Source organism: Pagrus major, chromosome 4, assembly GCF_040436345.1.
Source record: "Pagrus major chromosome 4, Pma_NU_1.0".
Classification (NCBI taxonomy): domain Eukaryota; kingdom Metazoa; phylum Chordata; class Actinopteri; order Spariformes; family Sparidae; genus Pagrus; species Pagrus major.
The window spans coordinates 35,655,348-35,680,480 of NC_133218.1; the positions used below are offsets into that span (position 1 = coordinate 35,655,348).

The 25,133-nt window shown below is 41.8% G+C and overlaps 2 protein-coding genes across 2 annotated transcripts; both read right to left on the reverse strand.

Moving 5' to 3' along the window:
* Positions 1-316: 316 nt before the first annotated feature.
* LOC140995130 (enhancer of mRNA-decapping protein 3-like) lies at positions 317-21,733 on the reverse strand. The gene is made up of 7 exons (XM_073465063.1): positions 21,655-21,733; positions 19,688-19,867; positions 18,874-19,070; positions 11,908-12,270; positions 4,951-5,104; positions 2,708-2,925; positions 317-2,387 (listed from the first exon to the last, which is right to left on the reverse strand). The coding sequence occupies exons 2-7, from the start codon at positions 19,849-19,851 to the stop codon at positions 2,053-2,055; spliced, it is 1,431 nt and encodes a 476-aa protein (XP_073321164.1). The 5' UTR covers positions 19,852-19,867; positions 21,655-21,733; the 3' UTR covers positions 317-2,052.
* Positions 21,734-21,898: 165 nt separating this feature from the next.
* On the reverse strand, positions 21,899-25,079 carry cyp1a (cytochrome P450, family 1, subfamily A). The gene is made up of 7 exons (XM_073464052.1): positions 24,965-25,079; positions 23,659-24,542; positions 23,437-23,563; positions 23,243-23,332; positions 23,008-23,131; positions 22,794-22,880; positions 21,899-22,584 (listed from the first exon to the last, which is right to left on the reverse strand). Exons 2-7 carry the CDS (start codon positions 24,496-24,498, stop codon positions 22,287-22,289), a joined length of 1,566 nt encoding a protein of 521 aa, XP_073320153.1. The 5' UTR covers positions 24,499-24,542; positions 24,965-25,079; the 3' UTR covers positions 21,899-22,286.
* Positions 25,080-25,133: the final 54 nt, after the last annotated feature.

Consider the following 25,133-nt stretch of genomic DNA (forward strand, 5'->3'; position numbering starts at 1 on the left):
GCTCACATTAGCACTTTGTGGTTGGCTCTGTATCAAGGTTTTATCATCCCTGACGGGGAACTACCTCAAATCAATGCAGATATAAAAAAGATTATAATCGAACAATCAGATGTGTTTACGGAGGGTCTTAATACTTAACTTAATATCCAAAGTAGTGATAATAACTGTCACATAAATACAGTAGAATAAAAAGTACAATATTTCCCTCTTAATAGTCGTGGAGTTGAGGTGTATGAAGCTTTAAATGGAAATAGCCAATTATTTATGAAGGTGTTCTCTCAGTTACCATGACCCAGATCATACACAGTTCACACAGTGTTTTCAAGATTATTTTATTTCACTTGTATATAAAAGGAGCACCTATTGTCACCCTGCGTTTTGTCAGAAGATCCAGGCTGAATGTTTTTTTTAATTCTTACACATATACATAAAGAGATATCGTGATGGGGGTCACACCAGCCGCTACGCCTGTCAACACGTTCACGTTCTGACTCATGACAGCTCATCGTGTTTACTACATTATTACATTAGTTCTCAGCACACCCATCTTTGAACTCAGCCTACAGTTTGATCTCAACTACACACCAGTGAAGTTTCCTCCTGCCTGGCTGTGACACAATCAAGCTGACAAACAAATAGACAGAGAGAGACGTATAAACACCTCGTAAAGTACTCAAAATTGTGTCTGTTGCAGTTCCCTCTACAATAGGTTTCTTCCAAGACTATAGCAGGCTTAGAAAAAGCTATTTTGCACTAATATCAACAGCTCTGACATCGCAAACCATGCAGGTACGCAATAATTTGACCAAATCACCGCCCGCCAAAACCTCCCTCGGTTTCTTTGTTGGTCACGCTCTTGGGAAATAAGAAACAAATTCTCAGATTTCTTCAGGTGTTATCGATCGAAGGACCATTAAAGGGTTCATTAAATTATTTCTCAAGTGTAGAAATGTGTTAGGTGAAAACCCTGCAAACCTATTAATCTGTCATTTACACTGGTTTTTTTTTACTTAAGATTTTTACTTCGAGTAAGATAAGTTCACGAGAAGTTTGAGGACTTAAGATCTCTTAAAAATACCTGCATAATCTCAAAAGTGCAAAGCTGCCAGGCTACAAATAAGGCTGTTTTCTTAATTTTGTAACAGAGGAGTTGGTCGGAGTGGTTATTTCACTGACAGTGGCTGAATCTGATGTGCCTAAAATATGAAATTAGGTTTCACAACACCTACAGTAACTAGCTCTAATCCCTGGTGATGAACCTGGTCCAAGATGTTCTCGGTCCTTGAAATGCGTGCGTCAGACTCGTGTCTAATCCGCAAAAACAGGAAATTAATCTTCTGCGTGTGTCTGCTACCATTTTTAATTTTCAGTGTCAGTGGGTATAAACTCAAGACACCTGACAGTGCTACTGCTAAGAGTACTATCAAATGTTATTCATACATATATAAGTAAAAAATTTTACCAGTCATAATTCCTGAGGCGTTTTCAACAAATAAATACAAATATAGAGATCACCTTTTTTAGTGAAAAATGCTACAACCATTACAAAACATAAACACCCATTTGAGTAAGTTAAAAAAAAAGACAATGACTGTGGACACCAACGTGATTGGTAAGATTTGGGTTGGCAGACAGCTTTAGGCTGAGCTGTGCTCCGGTTGACAGGCCCGGGATCAGACTCCACATGCAATCTAAAGGAGGAAACAGGAACTGTGTCTCTGCTGCTCTGACTGGTCACGGGGTCAGAGGTTACAGATAGACTCACAGTGGTCAGCATTTTGTAAACATATTCACATCGTCGCAGAGCCCTTATCAAAACAAACCAAAGAACAGGAAATCTTTCCCTCTCAAAAACAAGAGGTATCGCACGCAATGCGCAGCAACCCCCCCGGGAGCGCCCAATGGGTAAGAGGGAAAACTACAACAGACGTGTTTGTAACAAAATATCGGTCTGGTCATACAGCTGCATTTCAGCTATCGCCACACACAATAAACAGATAACTCCCTCATACTGTCCATTTGTAACAAAGTGCAATGTCAGTGAGTCCTCTCTCATGCCGAGTGCAGAGGAATGACAAATTTACATCCAAAGGGCGAGTGGTACCGGATCCCCACTTCCTGGAAAACCTGCTTAGGGATGCCGATGTCACACAGGTAGACCCTGCTCTCCGCCTCAGCTAGAAGCAGCGGAAGGCCCAAAGAGAGGGTCCACTTCGCCTGGACAGGCTGATGCTGCTCGCTGACCGAAGGATCGATACTCAGGACTGGGGCCCTGTTCTGGTTGGCCCAGTCAGCGGCTGATTTGTACCAGGACTGCTCCCTCAGCAGTCGGTTCTCGTGGCAGTCCAGACAGTTGATGACCAGATCGACGGGGCTTGCTGGCAGGTCTTAGACAGCAGAGAAGAAAGAGGGTTGGTGGAAAGTTGCCAAACAAAACCATGAGAAAATACAGTTTTTGTTGCACATGGTCTTAAAAAAGGCTGAACAACAACGTTTACTATCCGTCAACAGGAATGTAAAATGTGTGGAATCATGAGTGTCAGAAATGGTACAATATGAGTCAGGACTGTTTTTAAAGTAGCTGCTCCACTAGAGGGCAACATTTATCTGTGTCTCTTCCAGGTCTCCTCCAACAGGACGGCATGAACTGAACATCTACAACCAGGGTCAGTGAATCCTCATACAAGCTCCTGTTGGTGTGTCCTACCTTTGACACTGGCCACCTGCTTGCCGCTGGTCCTGCTGTAGAGGTTGACCTCACTGGTGACTGACTCCTGCATTTTGAGAAAGTTTGGCAGGAACAGGATGACCTCCACTTCGTGGTTGGCCAAGTGTCTGCCGCAGCTGATGCCCTGTGCTCCCTGGATGTGTGGCCCACACAGAAGCACCACAGTGGGCCTCTGGTGGACATTTTTTGGGGTGAGCCTGAGGACATTCAGCAGATGACGAGGAGATTACTCCACAAACAAAGACAACCGATGTAACATTTAGATGTTGAACAATAAGTATGTTATCATACAAAGAGCATCAGGTATGAAGACGATGCCGACTGGCTGATATCCAAACCGAACAGTCTCAGTCAAGGACGTGAGACATGATTGTCTGAGGGAGCCCAGGGAGCCCAGGGAACACTTCACTACAGTGATGCAACTAACTTATAAAAGCCTTTTTGGAAAACATTAACAAACATCACAGAGCAGCAAACATTAACAACAATAACAAAGCTACTGTAAGTAAAAAGTGAAGCATCTGTTATGTTCAACAGATCCTCGGTCATGTCGTTTTTTGCTTTTTGTTTTTAATTGTCAACTTATTTCCCCACCAAAAGTTCCGTAGCCCATCACATCGTCACTTAAGATATTGTTTTATAATTAGGCCTTGGGAGTAACAGATTACATAATTAGGATACAAACAAGGTAATTAGATTACATAATTATACATTCATTAATTAAGAATGATGTAACCACGCACATGAGCACACATGACGACGATGATTATAATTTCTCTAGTATTTAGTCACATATGTTTGGTGTTGAGGTAACCCAAAAGTAATGAAAAATAATTAAGTTACATTACTTTAATATTGTGATATTCGGATAACGTTACTGACTATGTTTTTTAACGATTATTAGTAACTGTATCGGATTATATTTTTAAAGTAACCCTACCAAACCTGGTTGGGATATAACTTTAGTAAACGTGAAAGCCAGCCATACTGTACAAATAGTACTTGAGCAAAAGTTTTAAGTATCTGATATTAAATGTACGTAAGCATAACTACATTTTCTGTCGATTAATGTATTGAAGTATCAAAAAGTTATATTTCATCAGATCCGATATTCAGCATTTTTCTAATTATTGTAAACGGTTTGTTGTATCCGATTCATCCAATTGCTGATGACATAAATTAATTAAAAAATTAGCTAGGATGGCTCTGATGCAGTGAGTCACCTGCAAAGTAACTAGTTACTAAAGTTATCAAACAAATGAAGAGGAAAAATGTCATAATTTCAATTTAATTTCACATCAGTGGAGGACGTGTTGATAAAATAATGTTCACATATTGTTGTTGCAACTAGTGTCACAGTTGGTGAGCTGACTCATTTTCTCATGTTATATATTCTTATTAATCTGCTCCAATACATGCATCAGTAACTTAAAAAATCTGCCTTCTGCCAGAAAGTTCTTTATTGTGATTGTGGGTGATAAAAACAGTACTTGGCTGAAGCTTCTAAACTATGTTCACCATCTTAATCATAATCCTATTAGTAATGAATTACTGGACATATAAGGAAGAAGCTTGATGTGAGCCCTTTTCCCTGTTGGCTGGAAATAGTGTCTGACATCCTGGTATTACAATACATAATTAAACCTGATCTGAGCTCAAAGTAGAGTTCTGGTGTGAATTTGAGACATGCGAGATATTACAGAGCTAAATTGATAAAAGGATCTGAGACAGTGAACCTGATTGATATATGAGCCTGTGCGCTGAGGTGCTTTGATCTTCAATGAGACTCCACCGCTCATAAAGCTGCAGGTAAACAGCACAGAGCAGGGCTGCTTCGGTCTACTCGGATGTTTTCGACCTGCGGTGGGCCCGCTGTTCTAAGAAAACAAGCCCCGAGGGTTTGAGGGGGTCAAGGTTAACGCCGAACTCATGTAGAAACATGGTAGTAAAGATGATTGCCATGGCAACTGGAAAACATAACGTGTAAACAAAAAATTGGACAGACCTGCTCTAATGATTGTATAACTCCTCAGACAGGCATGTTTGGCACACTGTCGCACATTCCTCTTATTATTATCCAAATGACAGTGGCTCTGCACCGTGCAGTGCATCCGATGAGTAGTCATGTATGCCAGGAACTGATTAACTCAATTATTTTACACACCTACTAGATATTGGTAGGCCGCCCCCATTGCACCAGAGTCCACAGTGGTATCTGTTACCTGTTTGGGCCGCCCAGCAGAGTGAGAGCCATCTGACTGGCGCAGACACCGATCGTCTCCAGCCGGCGCTCAACAGACAGGCCCCAACGCTCTGCAGCTGCTAGCAGATGCTGGTGAAGCTCGTAGGACACGCTGGGAACCACCAGGCCTGAATCTGCAGGGAGAACACATGACTTAGTTGAGATGGATAAGCGTGTTAATGTTGTAAGACACAAAAAGAAACTATGTCATTAACATTCCTCCATCGCTATCATAATCATGTCAAGCACCATGCCAAAGCCAGGCAGCCGAGCCCTGCCTTGCTTACTGGTAAACGTCGCCCGCTGGTAACTTTCCCGTAAAAATGGTCCATGTAACATCAAGGATACTATTATTGTTAATATTATTATTATTATTATTAATTTTTTTTCAGTTATAATGTCCTTTTTTTAACTGATACTTCTACTAGTAATAATAAAAATAAAGAAGATAATTATAATACATTCAAATAGAAAAAGGAAATGAGAAATAGGTTACAATGATTATGTACATACATGTATACATAGATACATACATGTATACATAGATACATATAGTATACATAGATACATGCCATCTGCAAATACCTACACACAAATACAGGAAGGAACCTTTCTAGGCTGAATCCTTCAATATCATTAAATTGTGTTTGTTTATTCCACTGCTTCAAAATATTCCAACTCTCGATTTCTGATTCTTAAACTTTGAATTCTTTGAATTTCTGAAATCCCTTTTTACAGTTGACTTCCAGGAAAAGTAGATTTTATCTAGTTCCTCATTGTCCGTTTCATAACTGCACTTCTAAGTATCCTGTAAAGTATCTGCAGTGACATACAGCACCCTCCATAATGCATTTTGGCTCGAGTGCTTGTTTAATTTGTACGTATAATTGGTTACCAGAACACAAGCAAATGATTTGAATTTTTTCTGCCACAGTTTCTGTTGTAAACTTTCTTTGTATTTCAAGGAATTTTGTGTATATCTCCCACTAAAACCTAGGATTTGTTGTTTTACGTATGTCTTTATACAGTTACAATGACCTTAAAGGAATAAAAACATATATAATGTCATCATACCATATACATTTGTTTATCTACTGTAAAGTTTATATCAAGTTTCATATTGATCGGGTGTACAGTTTGTGAAACTATAATGAAGCGTTTGATCAACCACAGACATGAAACTTAAAATAAAGTTGAATTATGAAACCTGACCTCTAAGATAACAACAAATGTTGGTCTGCAGATAAATGCGCTCCCAGGTTCTCTGGGGGGTTTACGTGTAAGATACACAGATCCTCCTGCGAGGAACCCATTCCTCAGGGAAAAGCCCTTCCTCCTCCTCCTGACCTGATCTTGTTCCCATCACGGAAGATTCTCCATTTCCTCTCCTGTTTGTCACTGCTGTCTGCAGCAACAAAGGGAAGATTGGCAGCCTTTACAAAACATGACAAACATGAGGCAGCCAGAGTGAGACGCCTATTCCCCCCGGGCCCTCATTTCACACGCACCATCACATGCTTTCTGACCAATCCCCAACCCCTTAGCTCCGGGGACGGGGCTGCAGGGTATCGGACCCCCCACATCGGCTGCTGTCTCAGTCAAAACAGACGGCAGGTTGGCGTGACAAAGAAGGGGACAAACATCATATACATATGAACACCTGCACCTGTATCCTGAGATTGAGGAGGACTAAACATGGGGGGGGGCACGGTGGTGAACAGTCGGTTCAATTCAATTCCTTAAAGTGAAGTATTGACTCGTCTGTCAACAGCTATTGAACAAAAAAACCTTTTTATTAAACCAACGAAAGAACTGACAAAGAACTGTTTTCATGGTTACTCAGCTGTGCAAAAATCAAAAACTACAGAATTCCCCCTTTTTTCACATAAAGGGCCAAACTGTTGGTTGTCGGGTCGGACAAAGTCTATCTGGCAACAATGAAGCAATGCTGTCACACAAAAAAAACACACACACATACACAACTTCCAACTTCTGAGTTAACTAACTTTTCTCATGCACCTCGACATCTGGACAAAACTGGGAGAAGTGAAAGTGAATGAAAAATAATCTTCCTTCGTTTCGCAATTACTGTTAAAAGGATAAGATGATCCAAAAATGAAAGCTCTGTTATTATCTACGCCCCCTGAAGCTGACGGGAAGTCGGGTGAAGTTTCAGGAGAATGCTGCAACGCTGGATTGAATTTATCCTTTAAGGTGCAATCGAGCAGGACGGACACACGCAGCAGCGGAGGAGGCAGAGAGTCAGTCACGTTTCAGATGGAAAACGTTTTGGACGTCTTTAACAACTTTCAACATTCCCACTCACTTCCACTTGTTTTTCCAAGAGTCTACTCTGTTATGAAATTCACCCTCTCAAAAAAAAAAAAAAAAAGCTCAAGTCCTTTTGCTTTTAAGTGCCTTGTCATTTCAAAATCACCCAACCTTGTCAGAATTGTTCTCTTCTGTGTATTTTTTGAATTAGTGTATTACAGAACTACAATTCAAGTGTGTGGAAACCTTTAAAGAGCCCGTGCTAATCCCTAGCTGTCTATTGCCTGTGGCACATTAGAAGGGTAATGAAAGTCAAGCTGGGGGAACTGCACGGCTCGGGATCCCTTTGATAAATAAAGCTGCTGGGAGGCAGTTAAGTCCTTAATGGCCTCCTACAGATCTCTGGCCTGGTAGCTGAGAACTTGGTGGCCTTGTTTGGCGTGCACAAAATTCACACAGACACACGCGTGCGCATTGCTAGCACACACCTCGTTCCCGCAGCGTCAATGTACAAACACATATACACCCACAACTTTTTCACGGTGGCATGCAACACGGACAGAGTGACACACACACACACACCCTCATACACAACGTAATTACTCGTAAACACTGAGATTCATGCCGTGCCTGACTGAAATCCTCCCTTATCTTGAGGTTGGCCCTGCTCCCCTCCCTTTATTATTTTATCGATACCGCACAAAAGACCGCGAATATGTTTCAGTGGGCAACAGAAATCTGGAACATGCCAATCCTCACGTGAGCGATAAGCACAGCAAAGTCAACTGCCTCTTGTCATGCAAACTGCTGCCTTGAGTGCCAAGCTCAGGGGAAGTGGGAGTTGCACTAGTATGCAACTAATTGCTTTTCAACCATCCCAGCAGGTGCGCGTCTTAATAACTCTATTGCTGAAGTTGCCGCTACTAAAACAACCCCCCTTCTTACATACACACACGCCACCTCCTCCTCCTCCTTCACACTCTCACCGACACACACACATGCAGTGATTTATGCAGACGCACACACCCACTTTCGATGTGGTGTGAAACACAAACTCAACAGCCAACTAGCTAAACCGGGTAGCAGCACTAAAATAAACTGAGCTGGAAGCAATCCTTCAAGCATGACAAGGGAACTGACGGGACTGAAAGCAATACACGCTGGCTGGATGCGAGCCATGTGAGACTGAGGCTTGTGCTGGGATAGGGAGGGTTAGACGAGGCTGTTTCACTCCTCTCTCACCGAAGCAGTCGAACTTTGTTGACCTGCACTGTAAGGAAGTGCCAAAGACAGGGCGCTGGTTCATCAGGGCACGGAAAAGAAGCTTACTGTAGTTATCTGTAACCTTTCTTTTTTTATCATTTCGGTAATATCTCACTGCTCACTGTGTTTCACACATTTACTCATTAACCAAACCATATAATATGTTTCTGTACATAAATATATACTAAATATTACAAGCGAGCCATGACTGCTGCTGCTGCTGGATGCTTCTTGCAAACTTGCAAACCATTAAAGAGGTCATGTTGTGCTAATTTCAGGTTCATACTTTTATTTGGGGTTCCTAGTAGAATATGTTTACATACTTTAATTTTCAAAAAACACATTGTTTTTCTTATATGGTGCATTCCTGCAGCATCCCTTCAGACATTGTGTCTTGAACGCTCCGTTTAAGCTACAGAGTGAGACATCTCGCCTGAGAGTTGCACATGTGCATTATTTAACGGGCAGGATGTAGCTAATCAGAGTAGGGCCGGTCATGCCGAGCAAGGTAGTGTGATCTAAAATAACGGCGCTACAGCATATATATATTTATATGACGCCTGTTATAAAGTGACGTACATACAGAAGTAAAGGCTCGACTCCTTTTCACTTTGCACAACTTTTACATGCACAGAAATGCTACATGACACAATAAAGGAAAGGCAAAACCCCCAAAAAGCATAACATGACCTCTTTAAGTCTTGCTCACAGGTACGACTCCTTCACCTTCATCAGGTGAAAGAACCTAAAGATCCTGCACACTGTTGATCATTTGTACTCACTTGATATGCAACATTTCAGTCCTCAGACCTTCGTCAGGTAAAATAAATTCAGATTTTTATCTAATGAAAGAAATGTTTCACACGCAATGTTGCAAATTAAGTGAGTACAAATGATCCACAGTCCAGGAATTTATGAATTTGTGATCTCACACACCTGTACATAAGAACTTTACAGTAATTGAGGCCTCCATCAGGAAAAATGTCCAATTCTGGACATGAGTTTGCAATTACTGTGTATTTTAGTGTGTATCAAGTTGTTGTAAAATGTTTTGAATGTTTATTAGTCAGGGTAGTTTGGATGATTAACCACACCTGCCACCATCGGTATTTACGATGTATAAATATGGGCGCGGGTTTTCTATGTCTCATGCAGTTTGACCTTCTTTTCAAGAACTATGGACGATAACATCAACTTTCTATGTTTGCATCTGGTAAATGAATGAATGAATGAATGAATGAATGAATGAACAAATAAGTAAGTAAATAAAAACTTGGAAAACCAACTGACAGTTGGCTTGGCTGCAGTGTGTGTTGCGGCCTGGCTTGTTTGCACTGAGGTTTCACTGCACAGCTGGAGTCAATCACACCCAAGGAAAGCGAGACAATAGCAGAACCAAACCTACACAGACTGCAGCCTGTACAATAAACAATAGACTATAGAAACAGGCCTGTCAAAACCTCCATGACGGCGCGTTATGGCAACCCTACCGTACACCTCAGCACTTTGTTTTTCTTTCCTCTGTTCCAGTATTGTTGATTTATCTGTTTACTGCCAAAGATTCCAGGTCAACAGCACTGCGGTTTCTTCCTGCTTTCAGAGGTGCTGTTTATGTAAGGCTGTGCAGCGGCATGCTAATTACAGAGTGCAGAGGATGGGGATTATGATGACAGCCCTGGGAAGCAGATCTGCCTGCATGGTAAGAAAAGGGAGGCTCTGCTTTGGCAGCTGGCTGGTAGACAGCTGCTCCTGCTGGGGCTGCGCTTTGTCACCACAATCAGCTACAGGCTGGGGTAGAAAATCCTAGAAACACCATCGCTGCTACAACCGACCTGTCATCTACAGAGCCTGGGGAATAAGTAGCTGAACTCCTGTCGTTGTTCCAGTCATCCTAGTCCTATTATTCTTCAGGACAGGGGAGATACTGAAGCTACTCACGGGAAATTTACTGAAACAATAACATTGTTTGTTAATGTCAATTCTGACAACCAACAGGAAAAAAGGTAGATTTTAGAGCGCTAATATAACCCACACTCTTACACCACACCGCAGCCCTTTCTCCATTACCACCCACCCTCCACCTTCTCGCTGCTCTGACTCTGCTGTTCCTCTCACATTGTGGACTCCAGGGCCCATGTGAGCGTGCCATTTACTTATCTTATGTCTATATCAACCAGTTATGTAACACTCAGGTTCCTAGAGTGAGCTGAAGTGTGAGAGAGGATGGGTCATCTCTGTGGGGTTACACAAAAGTCACCTCCACCCTCTGCCTACCCCAAGGTGACCTCTCACTGGCCAGTTGGGAAAAAAAGCCATGCATCCACTGTGACCTCCCTTTATAGCGCACATGGTTTTTTTGGCATCGTGTTCAACAGAAGAGACGCTACAGCACATTCCTCAGCGAGAGCTTGTCAGTGTTATGATCAGGATCAAATGTAAAAGTTTAAAATACTTCAACTTCTGTCGAGAGCTGTGACTGCGGTTCAGAACGGTGATGTTACATAAACGGATGGTCAAAGTTTAAACACAGTGGAAAAAACTGCTCCTTCCAAGACAAACAGTGTGGTCACGACGCTGACATGCTCTCTGATAAAAAACGTCCCACAGAGGGAATTCATTTTTATCTGCAGGTATTTCCTAGTACAGAGAGACACAATGTTAACTATGTCATGTGACAGAAGATTATGGTGAGTGCGGTTACAAGCAGCAGGACAGGCGTAGCAGGTGGGTCCAAAAGACCTCCTCTGGATAACAGCTGAATTATTATTTTCTTTCCTCATATCATCTACACAAATCCTGACATGACAAAGTCTTGTAGGCACACACCTTGTTCTCTTACACAACAGTATTGTGACAGATGGGCTTCATAAAAAAAAATTGCCCTCAAGCCAAGAAGAGCAGGAATACAGTTAGTTTTGCTGATAAAAAAGGAAAAGATTGCATTTTTAATTGCACTAGCTATTCTACAAGTGGTGAAATGATTAATCCGTTTGATTCATTTATCTGTCTACGAATGTATGTCAAAGATATATAGTCTTGTGTGTTGTTTGTCTAAAACAGCTTGGCACTGTACTTTTTAAAGCAAATGTTACATAATGTTACTCAAACAAGAGTAAATACTGCAACCGAATTTCCCAGCAGGGACAGAAATCAATAACGGTTTGTCTTATTGTTGAGGACTATTTACATTTTAATTCTGGCTACACAGACTCTACATGTTTTGGTCTTTTTGACCAACACCACATGATTTAACTGTCATCCCAAATTAGCTGTTTCAATATTTCTGAAAGGTTTGTTACTGACAAAACTATATCCAGGAATCTAGAGCAATATTAGAGGCCATAAGTACATAAACAATGCTCCTACCCATGAGTGAGTGTGTACCAATGTATTTTGTCCTCACCTGTACAGTACTCTTTGCCCCCGTGCTGGGGCACTGTAATCTGTCTGAATATGACGGGCTTCCCCTGCAGAATATTCTCATCGTGGCGATAGGACACGGGCTTCTGTTCGCCCTGCGTGCTGTGATGCTGCGTCCTGTTGCTGTGGTTGTTGGTCCCTTCAATCTGGGAGAAGACTGCAGCTTTGTCGAACAGCGCCAGGTTTCCCTCAAAGTCGAAGTCCGTGTCCAGGTCCTCATCAGTCCCGTCTCCGAAGCACTCGTCGTCTTTCGCCCTCATCGGCCCTCCGGCACCTCCGTTCCTCACGCCATTTTTCTTCGGCGCGGCCTGCGTCGCCCCTCTGCTGTTAGACGAACCTGCAGGAGCTGGAGGACACAGAGACGTTAAGATAAAAAATCTATACTTCATGAAGCATTCGATGAAAGAAATGTCACAACCAACAGACAAATATTGTATGACCTGCCTCAACATGAATACATTCTCAGTGACATCTTTAGCCTTTGTGTGAGTCCTTGTCTGTGTTTTCTCTTTCTTCACCAATGAATAAATATATTTAAAAAAAGAAATTCAAATTTTAATTCACTTGGGACATCGTCCAGGATAAAGGGAGGAAAGATCATATCAATTAGTAAACGTACATCCAAATTTTCACATCTAAGTATGCAACGATTCATTACTGCATCGATGCACCATAAGAAATAAATCAAATGAGTAACTCGGGCGTCAGCAATAATCCTAATGAAATATGTATTTATTGTATAGTTATATGACTCTTCATATAAAATGAAATATGGTTGATAAAGTTACTGCAAAAATATCCAATTACATTTTATTGGAAGAAATTTTGCCAGCACCTTCATAAGCAATAAATATAATTGATGATTTCGTTTTATTAATTTTACTGTTCTTAATCTATTTATCTGTTTCTAATTCCTCTTTTTTCGACTGTCCTTATTGCTTTTATTTGTTTATTGTCAATTTATTTATTATCTTTTAGTCTCTTTACTTTTCTTAATCTATTTATGTGCTTTTAACTCCTCTGATGTGATGCTGTCTTATCGTCCTTTATTGCTTTTATTCTTTTATTTATGTCTTTATTTGCATTGCTTTTTTTCTGTGATTTTACCTGTTTTATCACTTTTGTTCCTTTCACTTGTAATTACTCACATTTTGTGTTTTGCCTTCTTGTTTTAACTTCAGCTTAGACTAGGCTTTCTTGTTTGACTTTACTTTGGCTTTCATCTCAAGCCCAAAATGCATAGATTACCCAGAAATCCTCCCATCTCCAGGCCTAATCACCCCTGAAAGGAGCTATGAGCTGTCTCACTATACATCATCACATTGTATAAATGCCGTAATCCAGACACACACACAGACACACACACACACACACACACACACACAATTGGTTCCTGCACTCCTGCAGTTTAAAATTCTGACTCGATGCTCGAAACTCCTTTTTATCTTGTTCGAACTCTGACTGGCAACACGTCTTATCCTCTCACAGCTAGTTACTATAACCCAGCTGAGAACAAAACACCGCTGACACACAAAACATACAATGGCCGACTGAGCGATCAGTCAATAAAGTTTACATACATGTTAGCACAAACAAAAAAAAAAACCCTAAACGAACAGAGAACAAAAAAAAAGAAAAAAGAAAAACTGGAAAAACCTGGCCTTCAACCCCAACCATGCCGAGCTCTCACGCTAACAAGGAGACAGAGAGGCACAGTCGCACGCTACTGTCACTGTGACAGCTAAGGTACTTTGGACTCTCTCACGCAAGACACTGGGAGGCTCAGTCATAGTACACTGGCATCGATACAAAGCTGCTCACAAAATATGAGCTAATGTGAGACCTGACTCAACATCACAATACCATCTTGTAACCACCAGGGACAGAGACAGAGGGAGTTTTACTTGCACTCAGTCAGCAGTAAGTCTGCTCTGCTCTGCTCTGACGACCTCTGAAGTCATATCAATGTGACACATTTTTACTCTTAACACAGACAATCAACGACAAAGCGATTTAGTAATTAGAATCCTCTATAAGTAGCAGGAAAACATCAGACTGGTCCGACATGTTTTGGGAGAAGGGTAGTGGGTTATTGTGTCCACAGGTGTGAAAGTAGCGTCCTTATTAACACAAGCCCAAAGACGTCTTTATTTACAAGGAAGTGTTTTGTCAAGCCATGATTCAAAAATATGAATGAGCTGGGCACGGCTCCAAGTCAAACAGGCTAATGAATAACAAGCAGCGAGACAGACAGTGAACTTCACTGATTTCAGTTTAGACAAACTCATCGCTGCAAATTAGTACAAACTTCTGCACACAGGCCAGGAATATTTCAAACTGAAATGTTAGTTATAGTAAAATGTTACCGTTACATGCATCAATAATGTGACGAGGCACAATATTAGGGAATATTTCACTGTTTGTAAGCAGGTCTGCACAATTTAAAAAAAATGTGCAATGTGTAAGAATTTTAGCTGAAAACATTTTTTAAAAATGCAAAGATATCTACTGAAGTTAGCATGCTGAACTGAACTTTTACTGTGATCGTGATGCACTGCCAAAACTAGTTGTTTTGAGTATGAATGCAACAGGTGGCCAATTCTTACAAACTGCACCTTTAATTTCTATGAAATATTATTGCAAGTGCAATATCCAACTTGCAGAGCTGCAATTTCTTTAATAAAGACAAAACATTATGATGGAGCACCGTTGAGCTGCGGAGGGATCCTGGCCTGCAAACCTTTTTTCACCAACTAATGTCACATGGTCATTATTTGAAAAGTTATTTTCAGTTAAAATGAAAATTGTGAAGCCAAAATGATCATTCCCACAAATCCTGAATCATATTGCAATCGTCATATCTGTCAAAATAATCTCAATATAATTTTTCTAACCATATTGTCCAGCTTTATTTTTGACCAACAGGTCATTGAATGTTTGATACTACATTTCTATTACAGTCGATTGTTCTAAGCAGTTCCTGGAAAATGCTGAACTCAAAATGTGTGTCACAATAATCCTGTCCTCATAATCATGTTACTGTTGATCAGTATTATCGAGGAGGGATAAATCAGCTGATACAGGTGTGGACATAAAGATAAACAGGTCACTGACAGGCCAACGAGGGTTAAATGCGTTCAAAGCAGGACTAATTGCACATGAAGCCATAACAAGTTTGTGTGCGAGTACGATCCAATCAAGAAAAGGAAAAGAGAGGTTGTGGAGATGGCGAGGGGGGAAGACGGCGACAACGCTCGGCAACAGGATTGAATCTGGGAAAATCTGTGCAAGCGACATGAATCTGCAACGTTCATCGCCGTCTCAGTAACTACAGCTGATGTGCCAGCGAACAAAAAGCACTTAAAACACACGAGAGTAGCTGTGTGGTTCATGGTGGAAGTCTGTAATCAGACTGGGAAGCTCTCAGTGTGAATATGTTGAGATTGTTTGAATGTGAAGCTCAACAAAACATTTGACACACGACAATACAAAGAAGTTTAAAGAAATCTGAAGCAGGGATTTACGGGAAAAGTGCTAAGCTGCTAAGCTTTGACTCCATATACAGAGGTAGCATGCTGGTTATGGGAACAGTTTTCATAAGGGCAAACTCTGGAGGGCTTTTTTCCAAAATACCCTTTTAATGAGATCTATTTGGGTCTAATGGAATCCGACTTCTGGAGGCCTATGCATCATTCACAAAAGCAGTTTCTAAATTCCCATCCTACTCTCCCAGAAAGATCAATGGCAGATACTCAGAAACCATTTCTGGAATCCGCGATCTTGTATAAGCAACGGCCCACCCTGCTTTCCCTTCTTTGTGGCCGGGGGCTTCTTGGGAGCATGGCATTGCGTGTGAAAGGACCGGCCCTGCCCAAGCCACTCAGCACTTTGGCCCCATGCAATTTGGGCATTAGCTCCCTGGCCACCAGCCTGAGAGCTGGAGATTAAAATAAAAACTCAAAAGGTAAACATTGCTTCCACAATTGATATCGCTTTTGGCCTTCCGAGCACACTGGGACAACATGGCTTCCTGTCGGGGAGGAGGGGCGGGGGGTTTCCTGTGCTGAGCACGAGCGCGGGAGGGAGAGAGAGAGGACAGGAGGGCACCGCGGCACGAAAGCCAGGCTTTGCATAACCTGCTCTTTAGGAGCAGACACGGAGAGGGAGGGGGAATGTTTATTGATCTTAGTCACACACATATTGTAAAGAGGAACTTTGGTACAAGCCTTTAGCACGCTATGGGAATCTAAGGGGGGAGTCAGAGCAAGACGCTGTTTGGTCCCATGCTCAGGCTTCTCATTAGGCAACTGGTGACACACGGGGTGCAGCGCTGGGTCAACAAGCCACGAGTCCTGCTGACACTAAAAAAGAAAAGTGCGGACTGCAAAATGAACATATTTCTTTTCACAACTGATATAAAAAAAGAGAGAGAGACCGGCTTTCTATTGTGCAGGCTTCATCTTCCATGCACAGGAAAAAGCACCAAGGCAGAGGTCATTTTTACAACCAGGCTGAAGACTATTACACACTGTCCATCAGCCAATTCTGTTGACCTCCGACTTCTCCATTGTTTGGGGATCCTGAGTGTGAAAGTGAACCGACTTTAGCTGATTCCTGCAGAGGCCACAGAGCTGTCCGAGCAGACTTCCTGCTGACTGAATGCTGATGAGAGGAAATGCCGTTTTTAACCTTTATCTCATCAGGAAGGTTGAGTAACACATTCTTATTTTTACAACTACATGTACAACTTAAGGAGAATACAGACGTGCCTTTCTGTCTCACCTTGTTGTTATTTAGACTGCTGATTAAATCCCATGTTGGACACATATATTGCTGCCATAAAGGTTAAACTAAAGTTAAAATTAAAGGATTTAGGGTAAACTCTTTTTTAATAGTTTCAAAAGCTACCGTTTTGTGTGCACACACAACCTCAAAGCCAATCTGAGCAGCAGCAGGACTACAAAACATCGAAAGCACTGCATGGTAGAGCATACAGTATCAACTTTGAAATACCTAAGTCACAGTAACAACAGCTTACAGATGACTCATAATGCATTCTCAACTGAATCTCGACATCTGCCAAAGAGGAACAGTAGTCACAAGTTGAACCTCATCCCTAATGACTGTAAAACACTCGACAAGACACCTGCTTATCAACACGACATCCCGAATTACTCCAGAGTGCTACTAATGACTTGAATCACCCTTCTAGCACGCAGCCTGCGCTCTAATGTAAACAATAAAAAATACGCTTCACAGTGTTGTGGCTAGGGACACTGTGTCGGACTGCGTGACGTTGTTGATTGCTCCTGTTATTTTGTCTCCCCGTTTCTTTAGACTCGTCGGGCAGGTGGCAACATAAAAGTCTGAAAAAAAAAAACCCTCCCATTACAGCGATCACATTAATCACATTCTCACCAAAGCCCAGCAGTCAGGAGGAAGGTCTGCTCACACACACTGATCCGTATCTTTAAGTTAAAGCCCCTTTTCAAGTGTTTAAGTTATTCTGTCTATCCCCTATATGAAGATACATGCTCATCTAATGGATATATTTATTTTTTAGATGCTTTATCGATTTAAAAGGTGAACTATGTAACTTTTTAGCAACAAATTTGGTTATATAGTCCTCTAGTCTTGAACTGTAGGACTTTTTTAGACTGTTTGAGTCTCATAACTAAAAATACAGGAATGTTTTATTCTAATGTTTATCATTTGGCTTTAAAGTGAATCTTAAATGTATCAGGAGTTTTGTTTGTTTGCACCTTTAAGGTATATGTTTTGTGATATTCTCTGTATTTCATTTTGTCAATAAATCCCAAAATTGCTGTAAAAAAAAAAAAAAAGTGAGCCCCACCGTTGCACTGGGTGACATAACACCTGGGCACTGTCATTTTTGTTTCATTATCTTGGTACAAGCGCAAAATATTCCCCTAAAATAATGCATTAACTCCCAGTTGAGAAACGTTGGAGTTGTGACCACTTTTTTCAAGAGTTTTTCAAGAGAGTCACACACACCTGCTAAGAGACTGACTGCTGTACTGTTGGTTTTGGCCTTATTCAATAAAGAAACGACTGTCTGCTTGAAGCGTGACTCTTACTGTGAACTGGTATGACTCCACCGCTAGAAACTTTTTAAAACAACGTAATCATCTGACATCTGAGAAGTCATTTGATCCGCAGGGGAAATTTGACTTCCTTTCCATTGTCAGCCAGAAAACATCACATGTGTCTATTGAACAATCAAATACAGTGATGTTGAGTGACATTGCATTTTTTTCAGCCCACCTCGTTGGGAGTTATAAAAAGTGCTGAGTAATAAATGGCACTGTTGTGTGCCACATTTCCTTCAGTCAATGAACAATATCTATTTTTGCTCTCGAACAGATGAGCACTATGTCACCATTCCTGTGGTAAATTCCTGTTACGTCGTACATGACTCCCAGTGCATTAATAGCTTTGTGATTTGAGAACTAGGAAATGCGGCTTCAGAATGACCAAGCAAAAACATCAAATAAAGTGGTCTTTCCTAACCTACGAAGTCCGACGTCAAACCGTCAGTCGTCTGGTACTCCACAGCACGATCACGCTCATCTTGGACAGTGTGTCTCAGTTTGATTATCACTTGCAGTGTTGAGCGTAAAGGTCACAGGCATCAGTACAAAACCTGATTTTTTTATCTGCTGCTGATGCTGTTAAGCAAATTGACCTCATACTTGGAGGTCACAGTTTACATTAGCAAATGAGACAATGGCAGCAAGTCAAATTCCTGTTTATGTGCCGATGGTCTGTGCGTTAACCAAAAGTCGTTAATAACACAAAAAACGTCAATTACAATTACGCTTGCTGAAATTAAAAGGGATTAAAATGTCAAAATAACAACAAACAAAAATATGTGACTCAGCAAATTAACTGTGAGGGTGAATAAACCATAGGTGAGTCCTGGACCTACCTCTGCGGAGGATGGTGATTGGAGCAGAGCTGGAACCAGAGCTGCTGCTTGTTACATGCGACTGAGCGGTTCTGTTACTCTGAGCAGGGCGTCCTGAAGATACAGAAACGGGTTCTGTTGCAGCTCCCTGACCACAGCTGGGCTTATTGACCGTATTCTGGATATCGAGGAACTTCAGCTCCTTGATATCCATGGCGCTAAAAGACAGAGAAGACATTACTAACCTTAGTAGAAGAAGAAGTGTGTTGTGCTGATGAACTGGAACATGTACTGCTTCTCATACGGGCTCCGACAAAACAGGGTTCTCACTCTTTTCCAGGACATTTTCAGTGACGATCTAGCTCGTACGACAGACAGGGAGCGCGTCCATACACTAATATGTCCCTTAAATAATCAATATATAGCCATGTGCTATCTGTGGGTTGCCTGAATAGCATTAACACCAGTAACCAAGGGTTGCGGTAAGTTTTTTTCATCAGGTGGAAAAAGGCACGAACATTTAAAGGGATAATAGTCTGATTTACATACGTCCATCAAGGCTGCACAATCTTCTACATTTAGTTTAAGAAGAAGATTTTTATCTACATCTTGAGCTGGACTGTGAATTAAATGCTGGTATAAATTTGGATTTACTCGACACTCAAAATAAAATCTCCTTGGTCATGATAATAATTACAAAATCTGATTCGTGGCTGCATGCAAACAATAGGGCTTTTGTGACTTCTTGCAGAGTCCTCAACATTGCCTCAGGAGATCTGCTTATCTGCTCCTGTTGGTGATAAGAAGATTTGTCTGCATCCTGCTTGTTTCTTACCTGAAAGTGACCTCAGGAACAGGACATCTGATCCCATTGTGATAGGGCTGTCTCAGCGAGATGGTCTGGCTGGCGTGATCAACACACGACACCTCTCCCTGATAAACTCCCAACGTCAGGCCACAGTTTATCGACACAACACTCCCCAACCAGTCTGCGGCCATTCTACTCACTTTGATCCTATTTTTCAAAAAAAAGAAACAAGACAGTGATAATCACAATCAACATATAGCAGTCATTACCATCGCTTTATGTATATTACAAGCAGGGTTGTAGCTACATGTTGCTTCACCTGAGGACAATTTTTGACTACTTTTAGGCCAATAAATAATAACAGGATGTTAAAATGAAGGTGCATGTTGGGTGCTGTTCTTTTTAGTGGAGGGGACTTGCATTTATGACATCAGTGTTTCTAAAATCACGACTATTACCAAAATTTAAAAGGTGCACTTTGTTGTTTTGGGGAAGAAAATGTAATCAGGGATCAGAATTTATGCCTAAATAAAATAAATAAACAAACACTCAACACTGTTTTCATGACTGAAGAAACTGAATAAACAAACTGACCTTAAAGGACAACACAATTTCATACTGTTTTACTTTGTTTATATGTGGCGGACCCTGCCACATTTCTAGCTTCAAACAGTCACTACGTTTACATGATGTAAGAAAAAGTTGGAATAGTGTTAGTCCGATCCAAAACAGACTTTTAAAGTCAATGTGAACATGTAAGTCCGACTGAAATCGTACTAAATTGAATTTCTCAAAGTCGGACTAACACATCCAGATGATGCGGTTGGAAGTCGATTTACTCTTTCATGCATACACCTTAGCTGGACCTGAACTGGCCTCGCTGTTCTGCACACGCACCACAGTCACCACGCCGGGCAATTGTCCCGGAAGTCGTCCATGGCACAAATCCGTAGCAGGAAGCCGGGACAAAGGCGAGTGCTAGAGCAAGAAATACACTGTTCGCTGTGCAGCCCGTTTGCCGTTTCTTAACTTGTTTGGTATGTGACATAAAGGGTCAGCCGGGTGAAGATCCAGCAGCAACTAGCCGACATACTTCTGTCAATAAGTCGATTCTCCTTTCCAAGGCTTAATTAAGCCTTGACCGCAGCTCGACTTAAGTGTGCATGGTAGCGTTGTGTTCTGAGGAGCTTATTTTCCTTGTTAATTCAATTATGGGAAAAATAAGTGTATTATCATCTCATTAATATTATAAATATCAAAATTCTGAGTTTGAATTTCTTTCTCCAAAAACTACATAGTGCCCCTTTAAACCCTCATCACTTGGCCTCCATGTTTAAGGACGTTAAACCAAACTCCACTGAATAATCTGCACGATTATTGTTGCTTAATTTATGTGCAAATATCTGATCTAGTACAGTTTAACTGCAGACATTACACAAACTGATCTTCAGGTATACTCTGCTCCTGAATGTAGTGAATTAGCTCCCTGGCTATGTTGAACTTCCACCAGTGAAGAGAAGCTCAATTTAAAATGTAAGTGGGATAACTAATTGACAGCTTGTTGTTGTTATTATTAGGTTTTCAGCGTGCTAAATGCTGCAGCCTTGACTTAAGTAGTCTTCTGCTGCACCGAGCACTGTGACAACATTAGCTAACGCTAGTTAGCTTAGCGTTCATTTAAAACGGACTTTCAGGCGTTGCGTGAATCTGTCTGAGTATTAAAAACAATTGCAGGAAAAAATAACCTTAAAGATGAACATCCGTGTGCGGGTCGTGTTCAGAGAAAAATATATGAGCTATCACAACGTTTAGCTCGCTGTGCAACCAGCAGGCTAAATGTGTGGGGGCTAGCTTAGCAGCTAACATTAGCTTCGGTTTAATCCGCCCCGTTTGCTTCTTTATCGAGGCGGACGGTCGTAAACCTGTCGACGACTGCTTTCTACTTTTGTACAAACTCAGTCTGAGTATATTAATTCAATGCAGCAAAGATTTACCTAGTCGATAAAACTGTATCGAGGCGTTCAAGGGGAAGCTCCAGCTGTTGTTTGTGCCGTCTTCCGGGTTGATACGTGACGTCACTTCCTGTATCACCCACGTGGCTTTGTTGTGATTTTTTTTTTTTTCCCCCCCTCTCAATCTTCTGATATGGATTTTCACACTTCGCTGACTGAATCATCGCTTATTACTTGTGTAGTGACTTAGTTTGATATCAGAGGAAGAAAACAACAGGAACAAGACTTCATTACAACGTATTTTAAATGTTTATTTGCGAGGCTGATTTGTCTTTACGTGTTATATACAATCATTGGTACAGTAGAGATAGAAATACAAAAAAGTTGTATAGCCTTCGGATATATTGCAAAAAAAAAAAAAAAAAATCACTGGAACTCATTTGGTGTCCTGATATTTCACATAGATGCACATAAACAATATTTCACCTCAAATATATACAAACGCTGGGCACATAAAAATTACTTTTTTATAAAATACAAATATCTTGATATGCACATAAAAATCACATTTTGGGATACAAATATAGCTTCTTTCACTGACTCTTAACCTCACTGTGACAGTGTTAGAGTCAGCTTACACATATTGAGTCACACATTGCACATTCGAAGTAGCTTCACTCCTCGTTCCTCGGTCGCATTGCGGCTCTCAGGTGGCAGCGTTTGTGCTTCATTGTGAGACCGTATTCTGGGGTCATGTCCAGCGGCTCTCCGGGCATCGCGTGGAACTGCAGATTCTGGACGAGGATCGCCAAGAAGAGGTAGACTTCGTTTCGTGCGATGACCTCGCCGATGCAGCGTCGCTTTCCCATGCCAAACACCATCATCTTCTCCCCGTCCAGCTTGTTGACCTCGGTGCCGTCGGCGTTCAGGAAGCGGTCTGGGTTGAAGGAAGACGGATCTTTCCACAGCTCACTGAAAAAGTGCAGAGAATGAAGAAATAAGACAAGCTGTGCAAAAGAAACACAGGTGCATGACCAATTAGAGGTTTAATCTCCTCATTCAGCCAGGACAAATAACTGACTACTGACTTCCTTCAAAACTACAAGGTTAGACATTTGTAGTATGATACTCAAAAGTGTCACCATTAAACTTTTTAACACAACGTATCACAAAGAACTTACGGATCATGGTTGATCTGCCACTGATTGACGAAGACACAGGTGTCTTTGGGAATGAAGTAGCCGTTCAGAGATGTGTCTTTTGTCGTGCTGAAACAGACGAACAAAGTACATCACATACATGCTTGTGTTTGTGATAGCTATGTTTGTGTTGTTTGTGAAGACTTTTCATAGGCACATGTGGTTCTCTCATGCATCTAAAAGCGATGAGCCTCACCAGTGAGGGATGGTGAAGGGCAGGAATGAAGAATGGCGAAAGATTTCCAGGATGAAGGCCTCCAGGAAGGGTAAGTTGGGTTTGTCAGAGAGACAAGGCATGCGATCCGGGCCCACAGTTTCCTCTGGAAATGAAAAGAGGGCATTGACTGTTAGTTCGAGACGAGGATGGAGGTTGCAATGTAAAGTCCTGTCTCACTTTTTTTTACTGTATTCTGTCAAAGTGCTGTACTTACTCATTTCTTGATAAAGCCTTTCCTGTATCTCTGGGTATGCAACCAAGTACATCACAGACCAGGACAGGGCAGTAGAGATGGTGTCAAAACCTAGAAGAGAAACATAACGTCTATCAGGACAAGTCTTTTTTTTTTAATTTAGGGAGAGGTTGCTTCTCATCAGATCATCCAACATGTAAACATAATCAACCTACCAGCTCCAAACAGGTCATTGACAATTCCTACAATCTTCTCATCCGACATCTGGACATTGGAGTTCTCATCCAGCTTCCTGTCCTCACAGTGATCAATCAAGGAGTCTGTGATGTCACGAATGTTGTCCTGAAAGAAGATGATCAGACAATCTCAATTAATAATTCAAAAAGGAAAAATATGTCGAGTTTTGATAATAATCCAGAAGAAGAAAGGGACTGTACCTTGTCAAAGGTGGTGTAGTGCTCGCTGACGATCTTTTGCACAAATTCGTTGAAGCGGGCGTTGATGTTCAAAAACTTCTTCATCGTTGTGCTGGGCAGGTATTGGAGAATAGGGATGAAGTCTGCAGGGTTACCGCTGGCCACCACCTGGCCGAACTCATCGCTGAGGTTCACCAAGTCGAGCAGCTCCTGGTTGTTGTGGTCGTAGCGTCGACCGAAGCACATGCCACAGATCACATTCGCAACGGAGACGACAATGTGGCGGAAGGGGTCAAAGCTGCCATCGGCCTTCATGACATTGTTGAACTGCTTGACCAGATACTCTGCCTCTTTGCTGACGTGTTCCTCCAGGGCGCAGGAGTACTCTGGCGTTGTGCCTTCCAAGGTGGCGAAGGAGCGCAGGGCACTGTAGGCCAGCTTCCTGCGGGCACGCCAGACGCCGGCCTGGTCCGTACTGAAGGCCAGACTCTTGCCGTCGTTGATAAACTTGAAGCTGTACAGGTCAGGCCTGCCTGCAAACTCTTCCCCTTGCTTGATGAGAGCCTGTCGGACTGTTTCATTGCCACTCAACACGACGACGGGACGCATGCCAATCTGGATCTGGAAGACATCGCCGTAGCGCTTGCTCATGGCAGTGAGACTCAGGTAAGGATTTCTTCCCACCTCCAGCACATTCCCAATGATGGGCAGGGGCTTTGGTCCGGGCAGCTGACGAAGCCCCTCGGGAATCTCAGTGCGGAAAAACTTGAGGATCAGGTAGACCAGACACATGGTTATCATGGCCACCAGACTCTCCGACACCGACACCGATCCAATGAATGGCAATATCATCAGCACCATGATGACAGCTTCTTTTCTTTTTTTTTCTCTGGCTTCTGCACAACCTGGAAATTAAATAGGAGGGGCATTAGAGTAGTGAAGGCAGGGAGGAAGAAAAGTGTTGTGCAACATGTTGACTGCATGCACCGTAAAGTTTGCAGACTGTCACACGGCATGAGTTTGATTTTAATTTAACTCTTTACATTCTCATGCTACCGTACACAAAGACACTTTTTTTAAAAAGCTGCGCAAAGCATTTCAAGTTTATCACCAGCATGACTCACATGAACCCCATGAATAAAAAACATATCGATTTAAAAAAAAGGGGGCCGTGCATGTTTCGAAGCTGCAACTGCAAACACCAAAAAAACTCACACTTATTAGCAGCTGTGCTTGCATAATAAACCTCCAGTCAGCACTTTGCTCTTACCACTCTGCTCAGCTTGAAATCAATCTGTCCCTTATATTGTGCAGGTATTGAGCTTACCTTTAGTCAAACGGTGGAAGAGAAGCAGTGCTGTGGTCCCAAGACTATTTATCAAAAAACAGTCAGAAATATCGTGTAGTAAAAGTTATTGTCCGAGTTTTACTCTCTTGATGTCCCAAAACAGAGAATGGGCGCTTGCTTTATAGTGCGCTCCACAGCTTCATTGGCT